Raw genomic sequence first — 19,063 nt, forward strand, 5'->3', positions numbered from 1 at the left:
GCTAGAAAATGCTTTGCCACACCAGCACTCACCTGTGATTTGGTTGGATATCCTTCTCACCCCTACTCAGCTCACTCCTTGGTTTTCTTTACTCCTTTGGAAAGTTTCTCATTTCTGTTTAATCTATGTGTCTATGTGTTTTATCCCTCCATGTTATTTCTGCGTTTTGGCAGTGTTGCTTCAGTAATAAAAATTAAAAAAAGTTTTGCAAAGAAAAAATGTAATCTTCAGCAAGAAAACCGGCTCCAGTTTGATTAAAAAAAAAACAACTTTCCAGCTTTCTACATAGATACACACCATTCCCGTATTATGGAAGACATCACATATCACACCAATTTTTAAGAAATGTAATGTCTTTTGTCTGGTAGCAAGTACATCTGCCATGAATTCTTATGAGCAGATTTTAACCCAATATCCTATTAGAACAATAGTCAGTAAACTTGATTCATCCCAGTTTTCCTATAAAGCTCCCGAACTATGGAATTACCTTCCTGTAAATGTTCGAGACAGAGACACAGTCTCAATATTTAAGGCTAGGCTGAAAACCTATCTGTACAGTTAGGCATTTTATTAACTACTTCCCATCTTAGGTAAAGGTGTGGATCTGGGGGTCCATGGGCATTGAGAGTTATGGTAAACTGGGATGGTATGATGTTGTTACTTCACCTCTCTTTTGTCACTCAAGTTTGTTGACTGAGAACGGCAAAATGCTGATGTTACAGGGTGCCCCCGTGCCTGTGTTTCCTTCTGGCTCTTTCCTTTTAGCTGTGCTGCCATAGCTAGATCTACACATTATAGTTCCCTATTTTACACACCCTCGTACCTGGACATGCCTAATAATCTATTCTCTCTTTCTGCCAAGGTACACCTATCCCCAATGTCATGATGTTACTGAGCCTCAACCCGTCTCAGTTGCCATGGCTCCTCCCACCACCCCCTGATGTCCCCCTGCTGTAGCCCACCACACCTTCACCTGACTGTGTAATGCTCTACTGTGTAATACTGTGTTGTAACATGAAATAATGTTCTTTTACTTCTTTATTTAAACACATACATATGAAGTAATATTTCTAAGATGTAATTTGCAACACAGGGAAAAGTCCAATTTTATAAATATTTGACTGCTAAGGAGATGTTGTAACTATGTCTATGTTGTAACTATGTGTAAATGTGTTCTGTGGAATATGGACATTGTGTAAGTATGTTGTTGTAACTAGGTTTTCTGAGTCTGCAAATGTATATGCTGTTGTGGGTTAAAACATGAATTTTAGAGGAACCTGGCAATAAAAAAATGTATCATGGTGCAGATAACCCAGGACATGAATCCTACCTCACAAAGCTACTCTTTTAGATGTGACCACAACAGGGACAGAGCATTCTGTGAAAGGACTGTGCACCAATTAGAAACAGAAAAGATACAGAACAAATGTTTAAAGCTACCACAGAAAACAGGAACAGTATATGACTAAATCATTGCACAAAGATTCCATTTATCAAAAGATTGCAGGCTTTGCAGACTGCACCTTGTTTTGCATAGGACATTTGTTAACTAACTCACTGTCAAAGTTTAAACCAATCTGTACTTTGCCCATCATGTTGTGTTAACTGGTTTGCAGATGTCCACGCTCGGTGAAAGGTCTATCACAACCTCAATGAGACCCATACAGACACACACAGGCACACAAACATACTGACAGCAGTGATGGCCACACATTGATTACACTAGCAGGAAGTAAAAACAAGATACCTCTGTTACTAACAATAGTACTGGATTTGTGACATTCTGAACTATGATAAGTAATTAATTTTTGGTTTGATGTATTTCCTTGAGTAGTACTACCAAATATCATTAAAAGCTGGAATCTCCCAGGGATCAGCGCTGAGTTCATATCTACTCAATCTGTACATGTTCCCATTAGGCCAAATTCTACAACGCAATAAAATCTTATCTATCTCACTTATGCAAATAAATCACATCTGTACTTGGCTCTCTCACCCAATCATTTCAGCCCAACAAACACACTCTGTCTATATTTGGCATACCCAAATAAAGGGATTTCCAGTTTAATAAGAACAGAACAAAGATTAAGAGGAGAGGAGCGCCTCAAAATTAGTGCACATCTTGTAGTTGGGGATTTAAACTTAAAACCTTGTCAGAAATCTCAGATCACATGTTTAAAAACCATATGAAAACAATCACTGAAACAGCCTTCTATCATCTTAAAAGAATCAAAGGCTTGAATCATGAAAGACACTCGTGTATGTTTTTATCGCCAACAAGGCTCACTACTGTAATGGTACTAACTGAATGTCCCCAAAAGGCTGTTCAACAGCTACATTCTCAGAATGATGCTGTGAGACCTTTAACAAGGAGCACAATACTCCAGTTCTAAAACTTCTACACTATTATACAGATATAAAATAGATTTTAAAACACTACCACTAGTTTATAAATCACTGAATGAATTTGGGCCAGAATTCTTTTTTTTTTTTTTGATCAAAGAGTATAGACCCAGTAGATATATCTTGTACTATAAAAATCGATCTGCCACACCTTGCCTTGCCTAAGATCACAACAGTCAAATATTTCCAGTCAATCAAAATTCCTTTGACTGGCTCTGGGTGCACATCCCTAATAATAAATATTTAAGTACAGTTTGGTTTTTATCAGTAGAGTACATGACAAAGCAAGCTTTGAAAAGAAAGACTTAACCTCTTTGAAGCTTGCTTATGTATATTTACAGAAATACATTTTAGCAATTAAATAATCTTGTCCAGTGTTTGCATGCAAAGAAAAATAGGAACGTTGATACACGTTGATAGACTTGACAACTTGAACTTTAGATGTCATCTACCATTAACTAGCCTTATGGTCATCAAACATGCATTTAGAAGATGATGACCTGAACGTCTAAACGTGACATTTCTTGAAATATTTTTAAGTTAAAGAAAAGGACAACAAGTGTGCGGTTTTATCTGTTCCCTGGAACTACAGGGGTATTAAAGTAATCTTAAAGTACACCCACGCTGAAAAAAATGTGGATCTGAGAAGCTGATAATGAGTTTCATTTTTATTAAGTAACAAGACGTTTATTTGCTTTTTTTTTTACTGCTTTTTCATTAATTTAAAGAAACATTTACAATAAACAGCATGCTCCAAAGACAATTAAGATTATTGTAATAGATATAGATATCGTAGATATAATAGATGACTAAATATTTTCCAATTTTTCTAGCTTTGCAGGGATCTGGTATCGAAAATTTGGAAGTACAGCGCGTATGTAATAGCATGCAAATGATTGCACATTGCGCCATATTGATACTGGAATACACATCACTTGTAATCTTATTAGTTAGAAGTATTATTCAACGAAATACAATGGGACATTTTAATGTTTCGCAATTGTCTAAAACTGCTCAATCATTTATATAGCTCTCTTTCTAAATGTTGCAAGCAGTGAGTATTATCAAAATAGCGGAGAGACATTTTTTACAGTAGTAAGTATTACATTCTCACCAGAAATCGCGTCGAACTAGTTCCTTGGTCTATGGCCCCAACCAGCGGATCGGCTGTAATGCTACTGGGTTGCGCTGTCATTCTGTTGTTCTGATGTTATGTGTAGTATGTCAGTCTAAGCTTCCTGTCTGTACGTTTTGAATGACAAATGACTCAGTTGTTAGTAGAAAAGTAATCACTCCAACCACAGAAAAACGAAACTCACTCATCTTGAAGTAGGCGGAGACGGCCTCACACCAGCAAATATTCCAGTCATACATTAGACATTGGACTTATTGGGGCCATGTCCAAAACATAGGGACAAAAGGCTGCCAACCACTTCTTTTCAGCGAGTAAAGTCCTTGTTAAGGAAAAAAAGACGAAAGCGTTTTTATTTAGCCTGCACATTATGGGGTATTTCCTAGCCCGTAGTGGTTTAATGTATCACTAATTTAAAAATGAAACCTTACTTTAATTATTATTTGGAAGGCTCTATTCAATCTCTCTCTCTCTCTCTCTCTCTCTCTCTCTCTCTCTCTCTCTCTCTATATATATATATATATATATATATATATATATATATATATATATATATATATATATATATATATTTGATACTAGGTTACAGAAGAAAGGAAGACCACAGACAGTGGGAGCCAGCAGTTCCCTGAGTATACACAACATACTCCTATTTCCTATTCAGGACCCCGTGTGTGTGTGTGTGTGTGTGTGTGTGTGTGTGTGTGTGTGTGTGTGTGTGTGTGTGTTTGTGTGTGTGTGTGTGTGTGTGAGAGAGAGAGAGAGAGAGAGAGAGAGAGAGAGAGAGAGAGAGAGAAAGACAAAGACAAAGAAATATTTTTTTTATTCTTGGGAGTGGTGCAAGAATTTCTTGACACTGATGTTGCTTCATACAATTTTTTCACATATCATGACCTAAACATTGTCAAACATCATGTGGTCACACCCATCATCATGTTTAATGAGTCACTGACCTCAAATCCTCATTATTTAATTACTGGAGAATGATAGGAAAAATTGATAGAATTACTTATAAGAAGTAATAAGAAGTAATATGTGTAAAAGAACTGAATAGGCATTTTAAATATGTCATGAACTGAAGTCTGAAAATTGAAAAAAAAATTAAAATAGACATGGAGAAACAAACAAATAAGCAGACCTTTGTTACAAAGCTGAAGAATAAATGTCACAATTAAAAAATATACATGACATTACACATGTCTACATCTTGTCCATTTTACACAGGTGTACGTGTCCAGTACAGTAACCTTGCTGCATTGCCAATATAAGGTCCTTATTGTTCCTGTAACTGATCAGTTATTGGTCAGCGGTTGTTCTAAAAGATTCTCAAAGAGCAGCGCATCATCACAAGCAGCAAGCCAACCAATCCAGTAGCACAGACCATGAACTGGCTCTGTTCTCAGTTCTGCACTCATGATACTCTCCATAAACGCAACTTCATTACCTTAGTTCTAAATGAAGTCTTATGTACTGCGCTGAGCTCTGTGTGGTTTGCCTGCATACGTTTCTATTTCCAACCTGTATTTAAGTATTCCAGTTTATACTTATTCCTTAGTAGCCTGTTGGCTCCTGTGCACTGTTACCTGTTTTACACTGTTGTCCGAATACTCCTTAGGAGCTAATTTCCCCCTAGTGTCTGAGTCCTATCCTTCACTGTGACAAGAGTCCTAGTCTTCACTGTGACAAGAGTCCTAGTCTTCACTGTGACAAGAGTCCTATCCTTCACTGTGACAAGAGTCCTAGTCTTCACTGTGACAAGAGTCCTAGTCTTCACTGTGACAAGAGTCCTATCCTTCACTGTGACAAGAGTCCTAGTCTTCACTGTGACAAGAGTCCTATCCTTCACTGTGACAAGAGTCCTAGTCTTCACTGTGACAAGAGTCCTATCCTTCACTGTGACAAGAGTCCTATCCTTCACTGTGACAAGAGTCCTAGTCTTCACTGTGACAAGAGTCCTAGTCTTCACTGCCACTGGAACTGGCAGCACTGGATGGAACCGGTTCACAGCAGTAGACCAGAAGGATTGTAGATTAACATAGATGAACATGTGTGATTATTTACTGGGTACATTAGTAAATGTGCTAATGGTTCTGTAACCACAGGGATGATGAAACATTGTCAGTCCTGAAGTTGTGCAACAACAGGGAATAGGAAAGAACACCTGTCTCCATTCCGATTTCGGATTTCAGGCCTGTTAGAGGGAGGGCACTTGGAGCAACTGGAAAATCATAATACAGCAAAATATAAGTACAAACTACAAATAAATAGCATTTCAATAACGATTCAGACCTATTGTGCAAGTCGCAAAGCATACAGGACATCACTGGCTATAAGAGCAAAGCCTGCTTGGTAATGTTGTAGCTACAGTGCTCCTGCCAGGTCAATGTATTAACTCTCAATTCAAGAGTACAGAACCACATGGGAGGACCCTAGCTGCACCTGCCCACTAAATGTGCTTACTGTATTTGCTGCATTACTGCACATGATATAGTGCATTACTATATATTTACTGCATTACTATTTATTTACTGTGCTACTGCACACTATATAGTGATTCTGTTTGCACTATACAACAAACTTTGATCTTCACTATGATTGTGTCTTTTGTCATAAGTTGGAAAAAAAGTAATTCTTAAATTTGATGATTATATTATTTTCATGATAATTCATATTAGTATGTATGTATGCCAGCAAATGATCAAAATGACCAAATGTTCTTTTTGGTAAAATACATGGCCAAATGTCCGCACACTTGCTTCTTATGAAATTTCACTGACTTGCTGACGTGGTTTAGGATACAGCATTACTTGTTGTAATCTATAAACATTTTTTTAATTCACAACACAAGCATACAAGCTACTGATAAGAAGGTCATCACACATTCTGGTGTTTTATGATTGTTATACTTAATGTCTTATCCTGTAGCTTCCTGTGTGTGTGTGTGTGTGTGTGTGTGTGTGTGTGTGTGTGTGTGTGTGTGTGTGTGTGTGTGTGTGTGTGTCTTGAGAATTCAATCATGCTGCCTCTTACAGCTTCAAACACAATGATGCCAAATTAGGCACTAAGGAAAAAATTATTCTGGCTGCCTAAGATGGCAGTGTCCAAGACGTTGGTCTTCAGGTATATGGTATTGTTTCGATAATTTTTATAGATTGTACTAAATCTTACAGTGTCCTAATCTACATCAGCAAGTTGGTGTAAAAATACTTAAGAACTGGAAGCATTGCAGATGCAGCATTAACATTTAGGCATGTATTTACAAAAAATATATTTTGGTATTCTGAATTCCAATGCTTGCTATTTAAATTATCCTCAGAATTCTGGTGCTAAACTAATAAATTCAACATTGGATACTAATTTTGCCTCAACTACATTTTCAATAAGTTGAAAACTGACCCACCATTCCAATCTAGTCTTTCAAGTACACTTCCAATGCATTACAACATGCCCAGTCTGCCCTAAACAACACAGGTAAATGTTTCTGTCTGGGTTTACAACTGCAGATGGTTTCTAATAGACAGAACATGAATCGGAGGAACACATTTCATTTTGATGCAAAATAGGTTAGAAAAAAGTCTAAACTGATCTGAGAGGATCATTCATAAGTATTATCCCTTATTGCTTTATTTAATTTTAAACACCACAATTTAAACAAAGTATAGAACTGTCAAAATCAAATAGGCTACTCAGTCACAGTGAAGGCAAGACCACAGTAACCGAGTAGACCTAAATAGTCACGTTTACAATCAAGTCGCCTCAACTAGGTCACATTTTTATGTTTCACTGAGAAAAATCTCACACTGAAACGTCCACTGAGCTATGTACGCAATCGCCCACCCCGCCAGCTCCTAGGCCGACCCCTGTGCGCTGTTCTGACTGCCCTCCTGTGAGCGGCGTCCTGCGCGCAGCTCCGTGTGCGCCAGGCACGGAACAGCACCAGCGTCCGCTCCTCTCCAGTGACTCCGCGGATACAAAGGAAAGCAGCGGTCCCGGGCCTCCTCGTGTCCGAAGCAGGATTGCGACGGACGGTTAAACGATGACATACTGCGTCGCCAGTGCAGCATTAGTGTGAGAGAAACGGAATATTCATTGCAACTCAGATAAAATACGGATAAGATGGCGAACGATTCCCCAGCTAAAAGTCTGGTTGATATAGACCTCGCCTCTCTGCGGGTAAGTATCGCAAGCTAACCTGTGTTTTGAAGCCAACATAATAAACCGTATGGTAGAGGAATCGAAACACGCCTAAATCAACGCTGTCGTTTATGATCTTTGAGATGCGACCCACAGTCCTGTTTGCATGTGTGCAATTTTTAGGACTATTATGCTTATTATTGATATGGGCCCCCAAACCCGATGAGCTCTTTGTTTGCAAAGAGCAGCAGTAGCTAGCTAGCCCCCTAGCTAACTTTTTGTCCAAGACTGTGGACCCAATTTATTTCGTTTTTATTTTATGACTGTATTGATTTACTTATTGTTATGAGTAATGTTTTATGCATCTTCTTTTAGGACCCTGCTGGGATTTTTGAACTGGTGGAAGTTGTCGGCAATGGCACGTATGGACAAGTATACAAGGTTGGTATGGGCTCTTTCTCCTCCTCCCGTCACCCTAATTTTTGTGTAACCTAACAAACGAAGACCGAAAAAACGAAGAGTATTTATTTATGTATTGTAGGTTCCAGTCCTACGTCTTTGCTACCATTGTCAACCAGTGAGGATTGAGTCATCGCTGTTTTATAATCCAAATTGATATAGCTAGCTAGCTAACGATAACCAGAGTCCAGATCGGCGTTAGCCCGATGGCCACTGCCCTTTCCAGATATATTTCCATTCCCTAAATTTCTTAAGTGACGAATTTATATATTTTGTTAGCTGGTTTGTAATTAGGGTATACGTTATCGTGACGCATAAATCTTAATGCGTAAATATAAACCTTGCAGATGGAAATTCTTGCTGGTATTTGTGCTCCTCTGCGCTAGTGATGGGTGTGATCGGTTGCGCATTCTCCGCTTATTTATCGAGCGCAGCGGTGTGCGGACCATTACATGGCCAGATCTGGAGCCACCGGCGGCCAGCTTCGCTCCCACCACTGCGCATCATTGTGCCTAAAAACAGCCTGGATGCTGAGAAAGCTACATCACATCCTGTTGTGCAGCGAGACCGCTGTTGCTTGGTAGAAGGTGGAAAGTAATTCTGTTCAGTGCGGGCTATTTGCTAATGGGCGGATGGGACATAGGGCTTATTGTTCTTTACAGGATTTTCCCAAGTGTGAAGACAGTCACACCCTACTAAAAGCATGTAGGTCTAATGTGTTTGACAAGCACATCACAGCGTGGTGTGAAAATAATGATTTCTCCATCTTAAATTGAAGATGCGGGATGCAGTTTTAAATCACGTTTTCCAAATGCATGTGCCCCAGATTGCAGACTGTCAACCTGTGTATGTGTGGGGAGAAATTAATTTAAGGAAGTTAGTTTTCTAAAAATCTCATCAAGTTCTGTGGATTGCACATATGGGCAAATCCACTTCTGTCTATATGGGCAGAATGAGCTTAAGTTGTTGACAGTGAGCCAGTAGGCAATGTTTTTATGTACCCCTCTGACATGTATCCCAATAACAGGAGCAGGTGCTGTTACACTGGGTATGCTAGGGCTTGGGACAGAACCATGATATAAAACACAAACACACCTCCATTAGAAAGTGCAGCAAAATCTCTTTCTCAGTTGCTGTTAAATGTGTTTGCATTGCTGGGTCATCTACTAGTCTGTAAACTACTATACTGAATTTAAGCACAAGTAAATTAAACATCCCTAACTGACCTTTACTTGAACACTGTGTTTCTGTCCAGTATGGGTTTAGAAGTTTTGAAATAGCAAAGGCATATTCATCTTGGTTAATCCCTTCTTAAGGCCTGTCAGACATTTTAGTGAACCTTCTGAAAATACCTTCCCTGTATGGTTTCCCTATCTTACACAGGTGTGTCCTGTTTCTTTGATATATGTTGGACTGACTGCATTTCTGCTCTGATGGTCCATTTTATGCAGGCACTCTGCAGCACAATTTTTGTCTCCAACACTCCCCGTTTTAATGTACAATTAGTTGTTTGGAAATGCAAAATTGTGAAAACTGGTGTAGTAAGCACTTTTTTTAAGCACTTTGCTTACAAAGAAGTGCATATAATAAAATGCATTGTTAAGCTAAAACGTTTTACATTTTCTGTAAAACATTTTTCAGGTTTGATTTCTTTTTAGTGAAAGAACATTCCTGGCTATCAACCAGCATAACTCACTAAATTTAGTAGCTCAGTAAGTTACTTCAGCTTTTTTGTCTGATTACAAACGCAGGAATTTGTATATAAAATTTGTACTTCCAGATGACTACCAGTAGCAAAAAGCCATTAGTTTATGAAACATATTCTTTAGTTGTTGTAAATTTAATTGGAGATTTAGTTGTTGGCAATTTGAACGTGAACTAACCCTTACATTTTCACTTCAATAATGTAATGTAATGTAAAGTTTCTCTTCTGCATCAGTTTAATTACTGGTATTTGTAACTGCTTTGCTTAGGGTTAGGGTTATGACCTATTGCTTAACTCTAACTATCAACTTGCGTGGGTATTTCTATAAAACCCGCAATAAGTTAGGCTACTTCATGTAAAGTCACCCAGAGTGTGGAGTGAATTTCCACAGTAATGGTCAATAACTTCAATCAATGTATATAAATCCCACAAGATTTGACACCAGACAGTTAGCTACTAGCTATAAACCATTTTATCTCAGATGGTAGTTTTTCCTCAAATTCCGCCCAGTGTGTCTTCCTTTATGTTTGGAAGGTGGCACAAATGTCCTACAGATTAAGAGGAGGTTAGGTTTAGGGTTAGACTTGTCATCTTCAAGAAACAAATCTTATGGAGGTGATGAATTGTGAGGGCTTTTCATGAACATTGTAAAAAACCAACATGATGCAAAGAGAAAGCAGAGGGAAAACTGCACATATGAAGCTCTCTAGAGTATTGAGTTACATGAGCTGTAACTTTATACTTTACCCACATGCTCATACCAGTTCCTTCACAGTATGGGCCTGGACTCTGGTGGTTGTAATTAAAGGGAATGGTGTCAAAACTGGAGAACATTTAGAAAGATTCTGTTCATCCCTTCCATTATGTGGCACATCGGTTCACATTTAGCTTTTACCAGCTCATACCACCCTGGTACTAGAAGGCGTTAGAGGAGATTGTTCCTGTCAGCTGCCATCAGACATTATAAAGCGTCCTCCCAGTGCACCTCTTTAAAACCAGCTTTTTAAAATCTGCTGCTTTATTGAGATGGAATCTATGTATGGTCATTGTGCATGTATGATCAGTAATAGTAATATCAACTATCCTGTTATTTTGAACATGTTCTGTCCAGTCCATTTAATTGTTAATACACATTGCCATGAAATTCATTCTTGTGTTTGGTCTGGATTCTTTCCACCTAGTTTGTCTCTAGTACCTTATGTATGTGTTGTCCTACAATGGTGGTGTTTGCACTAGCGGAATGTCCTTTTTGTACTGTGTGTTTTTAGTATTAGTTCATTGTGTGCACATAATTTTCAGTACTGTCTATTGTAGCACATAGATTTCCCTGAAAAAATATTAGCAAATAAAATAAATCTTATTATTATTTATATGGATAGATCACATAAATCACAATGATTTATGCATGTTAATGCATGGTCTGATATGTGGTAAACTTTGTACTAGGAAATGTTGTACGTGAACTAGGGCAATGTCAACTTCAACACTAAATTAACCAGTTGATTTTCCCAGAAACTGAGTAGCCATATAAAACAATGCAAAGATTAAAAAACAAGCAAATTTGTTTTCTAGACACATTTAACCTAAAAGTCCACTCTTTTGGCCAAAATAAGGCAAACATTCTGAATATTGACTAAAGTCATTGGTAAATGGTGAGAATTAAGTGAATGGGGAGCATCGTACTGTGGTTCTGTTTGTGTTTTTAATGCAGTCATTAAGATAATCATGGACAAAATGGCAATTTAACAGTGAAACAACAGAAGCAGTTGTTTACATTATCTAACACAAATAGTTAAAAAGTCTATTTAAACCACTAAAAGTGAACTCAATAAACAAAAACATCTCCTTGCATTAATACCAAGGCATGCGTTTGCGTTTTTTATTTTTGACTGGTTGAGAGGATGGTAAATAAAATGGTTAGGCAGGACCTGTCTTGTATTTGGAGGTAAAGTGAGAGGCTCCTATTCCTCTGCCTCGTTCTTCTGCTCTGATCTGACCCCCAGACCCTACTCCACTGCTGACCCTAAGCCCTTTGATAGTCCATGTAGCCAGTTCGTGTCAGACTCTCAGATACTACAGTGGGTCTAGGGTGCGTGAGCTATTTCTGCATCCATTGGAATAGATAGAGTGGGTAGAGGAATATGGTAACATCCTATATTATCTACTGGCATCACTGGAACATTTTCTGTCATCATCTCAGATTCATCATCAGCAATGAGCAGTTCTAATCCAGTTTGGCATCATCTCAGAAGTAACATGCAGATAAAACAGAAAGATGTAGTTAGAGCTACAGTTGAACACTCCATAAACAGTGTGTGCCAGTAAACAGCATGCAGCTCTGGCAGGCCCTTCTGTAACAGCATAACAGAGGATGAGCACAGTCTTGAGGGCTCCCTGAAACGTTGCGTTAAACCCACATCGTCACAAACCTGACTGAACACATGAAGTAGCTGGACAACAGCAGCAACAAATCAGGTTACCACAAAACTCTGGCTCTCCACACCTTATATACGGTCTATAAACTAGATGTAAAAGTTGGAAGTGTGCCTGAGTGCTAAATTAAAGCTGGAAGGCTCTTACCCTGGCTAAAGTCTTACTAACTCACAGATGTAAGAGAAATCATGCATTTTGAAAATACAATAAGCGTATGTTTCAGTAACATTACATGTGTGTCAAGTGAGAGATCAGAGTCAGTTTTTTTGCAACAGTTTTGGCTGCAACTGAAAAGCATTTTAGGTAGAATAGTACAATCCTCAGTTTTGTTAATCAGAATTTATATATATATATATATATATATATATATATATAAAAATGAGTATCGTCCATGTGACAATGGAAGCTAATGCCATGCTTGCAAATAACTGTGCATATATATGTGATGGGGCAAGCAAGGTCAGACGCTCGTGGATGTAGAGCGATGGATTTATTGTATTCCAAGTTCGTGGTGGGCGAACAAGCCAGGGTCAAAACCAGGAAAGCAAAGACAGGGGTAATCCAAATCTTTAAGGTAAACGGTCCAAGTCAAAAAACCAGAGAGCAATCATAAACCAGGCAAACTATTCCAAAAAGAGGCAGGCAAAAATCAGAAGGCAGAGGAGCAAAAAAACAAAACCGATACACAGGCGAGAAATCAAGAAAAGACCACTCAGTATGCTCAGTAGATACAAGTGGCAATACTTCGCAATACTAGGAAGTTCTAGGCAGGTTTAAATACAGTTGAATGTAGAGAAACAGGTAATATCAATATTCCAGTGATGAGGATCTGAAGGAATGTGTATGATTGGTTAAGTCATTAGCTGTGTAATGAACAGCATGTTGGGTGTTGTAGTGTGCTTGGGGTTCGGCTGATGTGGCAATATAACAGTAGTATATATAATGAGAATAATAGGGGATCCAATACTAACAGCCATTAATGTAAAGGTTATGAAAATAGCAGCCAGAAGGAAAGTGTTCATTCAGGACCATATTCTCATCTGGCCTGGTTTAAGTTTCAATTAAACAAAGAATGTTCAAACCATGATGATTTCACTGATTTCATTAACAATAAATGCTTTAGATTACAGTGGTTTTATTTTTGTAATCCTAATTTCAGATTAGAGTGTTTGTTGGCATTAGAACAATTTAGTTTAACATTAATTTTAAAACAGGTTTTCCAAGATCTATTTTGGAGAAAGCAAGGACTCAGTTGAGTGGAATCAAAGTGACGTGCGCCATCACTTTCAAGCCTAATGGCTATGTTAACATAAATGAAAGCAGTTTGAGGGATGGATTCTATCCCACTTCAGAAGGCCAGGCCTGCCTTCAAAACAGGTCCAGCTATCTATAAAACAGACAATAGCGTCTTTTCCACTATGGGAATGAATGGTTCTGAATACTGCCAGTAACCCTTCCTATCGTATTTCATATCCAAACATGGTTTGGCACGGAATGCCTAAAAGAGGTGCTTGCTGTGGATTTCTCTGCATGGTTAGCTAATTGTGCTGAGTCACTGAACAGCTGCGATTGCTTAATGACACAGAGATTTGCTGATTGTTCTACACAGATGTAGGTAAGCCTCTTCTTGATGCTTCCTGCTTTGTCACCTGTGTTTGGCATTTGAATTTGTCCCGCGATGTTCTGCACACAATAAAAGAAAAAGACTAAAAATGGCCCAAACAACTCCAATTTGTCCATGTCATCGGACACATGCAGCATCAGAGCACTTGAGTGACACAATTATTATGAGAAACTGTCACCACCACAAATACTTCATGATCCCAATTTGCAGTAACTTGTAAAGAAAATGTAACGACTCTCAGGAGTTCAGAGCAGTGCGAAATGGCCCAACATGACTTTAATAACTGTTTGGCTATACAGTGGAAAAGAGGCTGCTGTTTTCTGAACACCATTTAGGCATCCAGCAGTTCAATGCCCATGAAACGCTGTAGGTTTCGTCATGGCAAATTGGAAGGGGGCCAGAGTATATTACAGCATGTGACATCGTTCCTGCAAGTCACACACCTCTTTAACAGTATTCTTTGTAATCTTGTACTGCCTCAGTCTTACATCATTAGTGCCAACGTTAATATCTTGGAGAATTTGTGATGATTTGCATAGCTTGAGATTTGCATTGGTAATTTTTCAATGCTAAAGTAGGTTCTGGTGTCTTTTAGAAGTAACATATTATAAAGTTTTATGCAGATAAGTCTAATAAATAAACAGCTAGGTGATACCTAAACAACTTTGTTCGTGCAAGGCAATTTAAAAAAAACATGAAATCACATAGAGTAAATAACAAATAGTACCTAAAATACATAACAGATGGCTGGCAAGGAGTTTCAACTGTCGAAATCCTCTCTCATTTAACTGCATAACTGACATGTACCAAATCGTATGAGGAGGATTACTATAAGTATTAATCCAGTGTGTTCCACATTTCCTTGTGTGCAAAAAAAAAAAAAAAAGAATTTTCTCTTCAGGATGCAAACATGAGCTGCTATTAGGCAACCAGCAGGAATAGTTATTAGTAAGATGGCTTTGTAATATGAAAGATTATATACATTTAAACATATCAAATGTTTCGCAGATACTGCAGTCGAGCACTATGAGGGGTGTTATTAATAAATAAATAAATTAAAACACAGACTAAAATGCTTTGAAAGCATTGTAACCATAACAACAGACCACTCAGTCCTGCTATGTATATGATCATACAAGCTAGATAAACCAAAGAGAAAGCTACTTACCTTAATATCTGTGATATGACATGTTATTTTATAGCTCTCTATACTTACTCTCTGCTAAAAGTAATTGTTCAACCAACATGACCACATGGAAAGCAACCACCCTGCACTGTCTTTTCTTTTTGTTTATGATGTGGAGGCTGTTAAAATTAAAAATTACATTCAAAATCACTCCAGAAAATGATACAATCTAGATCATACATCTGGATTCAGGTCTAGGTTAAATTATTTTAAATAAATTAAAGTGAGTATTAAAAATATATATACATTAGAATTCAAGTGTGGCGCTCACTCAGAAACATAGGAAAAAATAAAATAAATGGATACAAACATTAAACTACAGTACAAATGCACACACAGCAGACTTATCATCGCAAAGCCTTTAAAATTCATGCTGTACTAGGATAAAAGAATTTGCTGTAGTAGTGGTCTTATTCATTTGTGCTTACTTGACCATGTAAATCTCAATATTCATATATAAATGCAAAATCTGTTCTAACCAAATTTGAGCATGGACAAAAAAAATCCTCTGTTAATATCCTTGATAAAGTAATTATCTTCTGTAGCATCTCTGCTGGTTTGTAATACTTTGTACTGGAGAGGTTCATATCAAAGACATTTAGTGAATTATGACAAAGCCTGAAGTTGAAAACGTCTTGAAATACTTGTAGATTTGGCCATGGTTAATTCTTTAAGTTGTTTTTTTTCCTTTCTAACTCTATACACACTTTACATCCTTACTGAGTTTTTCATCAGAGGCAGAGCTCTTTCTTTTACTCCTCTTCCTGGATACGGGCCCAGTATCAGCTGACCGAAACTGAAGGCTTGGATTGGGTTAGGGAAACCACACATTTTTCCTGTAGCTAGGCAGGCTCTTAACTCCCTTGAGAATGTGAGCCTAAATTACACTGTGTAAAAAAACAAACAAAAAAAACCACACAGACACACACACACACAGACACACACAGAATGTGTTCTGCCACACTAAGTAAATAACTGAATATCAGGTTGAGTCTTGGATATGGTGACATATACGCCTTGGGTACTGAGAGTAAGGCTGAAACAAGAGAAGCCTCATGCATGTGTGTGTGTGCATACATGCCTTAAGGATGGTCCAGCTAAACAGGCACAACTTGTCTGCTGGCTAAACAGTTTGTTAACTGCTGAACATATAGAAAGGCAGAAATGCAGTATTTGTATTTGTATGAAGTTAAGAGAAGTCTTTGAATTGTTGAGGGGGAAACACTATGCTGTTACTTATGTACCTCGTTGTTCAAATAATTCATATGTTTAATTCTTCTTTTAGTAACTTATTTTTCTCTGCCCTCAAGTTTATTTCATCCTTCTATCCTCCCGCTGACTTTTCAGGAGCCGTTTAAAAACAGTGTATAAATATTCAGTGTAAATATTCAGACCCAGTGCACAAAGAGGTAATATCACCTACCTGTCTGTACCCTCTAGCCTTTCTTTCATCCCTTTTCTTCCTATAGGAACCTATTCCTTTTTATACATTAATATTTGAAGACCTGGTATAAACACTGATCCAAACACTGGTATAAACACTCCAGGCCTAAATGTTCTGGTCCAAACACTTGTCCCACTAATGTCTCACCATTCTATTTTTTTCTCCTTTCATTCTGCTGTCTGTCCTTAAATTAAATTTAAAGGTACATCCATCAAACTGGGCCTATACATTCAAACTGGTAAATAAGGATATATCTGTTCTTAACCCAGTATGTATACTGTTTGCCATTTAACATAGATATGTTATTATTATAGTTTCATGCTTTTATAATACAACTTAAAATGTGTTCATAAACTTTCCATTCTGCTCCACCCTGCTCTTTTAAGATGGGTGCAAGTGCCTACTTGTGTTGGGATGAATTTCCTTTTCATTCTCCTTCTGTCTTTTTCATTTTATACAGTTGTTTAGGTGATATGAGATCAGCATGTGCGCCCGTACTGTAGGTCATATGCTTTCCCTGCTGCAATAGTAGGTCAGCAATGTTTCTTCTTTTGAGAAGATACAACAGTGACTTTTCTGGCTCCCACTTGTTGCCAAATATCTGCAGTAATCATCTTTTTAGCACTGCTAGTTACTGCTAATTAGTTCAAGTAAGCCTGTTTCATTTCCTCATCTCACATAAGGAGGAATGTTCTTTTGCAGTTAATCATGCATGAGCAGTACGGATGGATTGTATCACAATACTGTTGAGTGGGAATCAGGACAGCAAGGGTTACTTAAAAAATGTATTCCATATTAACGTAATTAAAGTGATTACTCTTGGTTACTTTTGGAGCACTTTTTAACCCATAAACTGCCAAGGAGTTTCAGAACACTGGTCCAGTACAGTGCCAGCCAGGATGGCCACCAACAATCTGCCACAAGCTGTAATTTTTTTATGCAGACTCACGAACTGAACAGTTGATTTGTAAATGTTGTCCATATAAACAACATGTGCTTTCCCCAGCAGTCAAGCATTGCTGAGAAGGCCCTTTACTGCAGAATGCCAAACCCTTCACTCCTGTGTACTTTCTGGGCTGCACCAGTGTAAAAATCACAGACAGGCATAGAATGTTTTGGCATCAATAGAAAGTTGCTCATACTGAACCCGTGGCGTGTTGTTGGAGTATACTGATTACAATTATTACTTTTAGTTTAGTTAGTTCCCAAAAAGAGGACGTGGCAAAAAGAGCATATTGTCTCCCTAAGCCAGCGAGGCATTAGTTCAGATCCCTCCTCATTAGGTTTTCACATTCTACACTGAGACTGAGTCTCTTGACTATATAAAATTATAGAATAATTTAATGGAATATTAGCTCAAGTGACAATTTTCATTTTTTTGAGGGTCTAATGGCACCATCTAATGTTAATTCTAGGGCTTATGCTAGCTCCTGATAATGCCAGTTAATGTTAATGCTAGTATTTGCTGTATCTAGTTTTGTTTAAAACAGTTTTCCATGTAATGTAATTTACAGTATGTTCTTAATGCGTGAGTTTGAGCTTGCATAGTTACTTGTCACAGTATTGTGAAAAGCAGACCTTCTCATTGCTAATGGGCAGTAAGTCTAGTTAAAGTCTAGCTTTCATTTTCTGGCTATTTTTCCCCTCCTTTCTTAAGCTCTCTCCACTGTTGTTTGTTTCTATGGTAACAACTAAAAGCTATTCCAAGCGGAGGTGATGGTGTGAATCAGTTCAGCACTTGAACACGCCTCGCTGCTCTGCATTCAGCTTCGCTGGGTTAGCGGCTGGAGAATGGGGGGTTCTCACCCTCTCCAGGGTTTCGTTACCAACTGTTTATATGCTGCTTTATACTATGTAATCATTTTATTAGAGGCACCTATTCTGTTGCTATGCATAATTAGCTGTCATTCATTTTACAGTGAATTGTAAGTTGTAATCAACCAGTTCTGGCACCACTATTATAATCTCGATCTGGCTTACTCACTGTCCTGGTGTCATGTACCCTGTGCCAACCTGTTCTGACCTTAGTAACCTGTTTTCATAGGCCAGGTGTTAGCTGGATGCTTTTTGTATACATTTATACTGTGAAGAAATTTGTAAATACAGTTTATTCAAACACTTGAGAATACAGTATAAATGCACACATGAGCGACATTGTTGACCCCATACAACATACAGTGTCGACTCCAGCTAATCTTCAAGAGGTTAGCCATATGACTCACGGCAGCCATCAGACAGAAGGCCAATTCATGGCATTAAAAATTTATGAATTTTAATGAGAGCGGGCCGCATCAACCATTAATTTTAATTCCAGTAATAGATTGTGAAAAGTTTAGGAAAACATTGTATGAAATTTATGACTGGCTCGATTACAGCCCTGCAACTCTTTTTTTTTTTTTTACCTGTCATATATTTGGAAGCCAGGAGAGCATCACAGACAAGTTTCAAATGAGATTCGATCAACGATGAACACTTTTTAAGTATATATATATACTATATATATATTTTATATCAATATTCCAGTGATGAGGACCTGAAGGAAT

At 37.9% G+C, this 19,063-nt stretch overlaps 2 protein-coding genes across 15 annotated transcripts in view; one reads left to right on the top strand and one right to left on the bottom strand.

Moving 5' to 3' along the window:
• LOC113575342 (glycerol kinase-like) overlaps window positions 1-3,795 on the bottom strand; it is a 22,863-nt gene extending 19,068 nt beyond the window's left edge. For 3 of the 7 annotated variants that reach the window (XM_081720658.1, XM_081720657.1, XM_081720664.1), the window contains exon 1: window positions 3,518-3,706. In XM_081720658.1, coding sequence (XP_081576784.1) covers window positions 3,518-3,598 — 81 coding nt within the window. In that variant the 5' untranslated portion in view covers window positions 3,599-3,706. The other 4 variants (XM_081720661.1, XM_081720660.1, XM_081720659.1 and 1 more) reach the window with 4 other exon arrangements.
• A 3,632-nt stretch (window positions 3,796-7,427) lies between these two features.
• The window catches only part of map4k4 (mitogen-activated protein kinase kinase kinase kinase 4), a 54,933-nt gene continuing 43,297 nt past the window's right edge, over window positions 7,428-19,063 (top strand). For 3 of the 8 annotated variants that reach the window (XM_027006853.3, XM_027006856.3, XM_081720390.1), the window contains exons 1-2: window positions 7,428-7,708; window positions 8,045-8,110. In XM_027006853.3, coding sequence (XP_026862654.2) covers window positions 7,652-7,708; window positions 8,045-8,110 — 123 coding nt within the window. In that variant the 5' untranslated portion in view covers window positions 7,428-7,651. The remainder of the gene's footprint in view (window positions 7,709-8,044; window positions 8,111-19,063) is intronic. The other 5 variants (XM_081720391.1, XM_027006860.3, XM_081720392.1 and 2 more) reach the window with 3 other exon arrangements.

This window comes from Electrophorus electricus, chromosome 9 (assembly GCF_041902795.1).
Source record: "Electrophorus electricus isolate QZ-2024a chromosome 9, ASM4190279v1, whole genome shotgun sequence".
In the NCBI taxonomy this organism is placed as follows: domain Eukaryota; kingdom Metazoa; phylum Chordata; class Actinopteri; order Gymnotiformes; family Gymnotidae; genus Electrophorus; species Electrophorus electricus.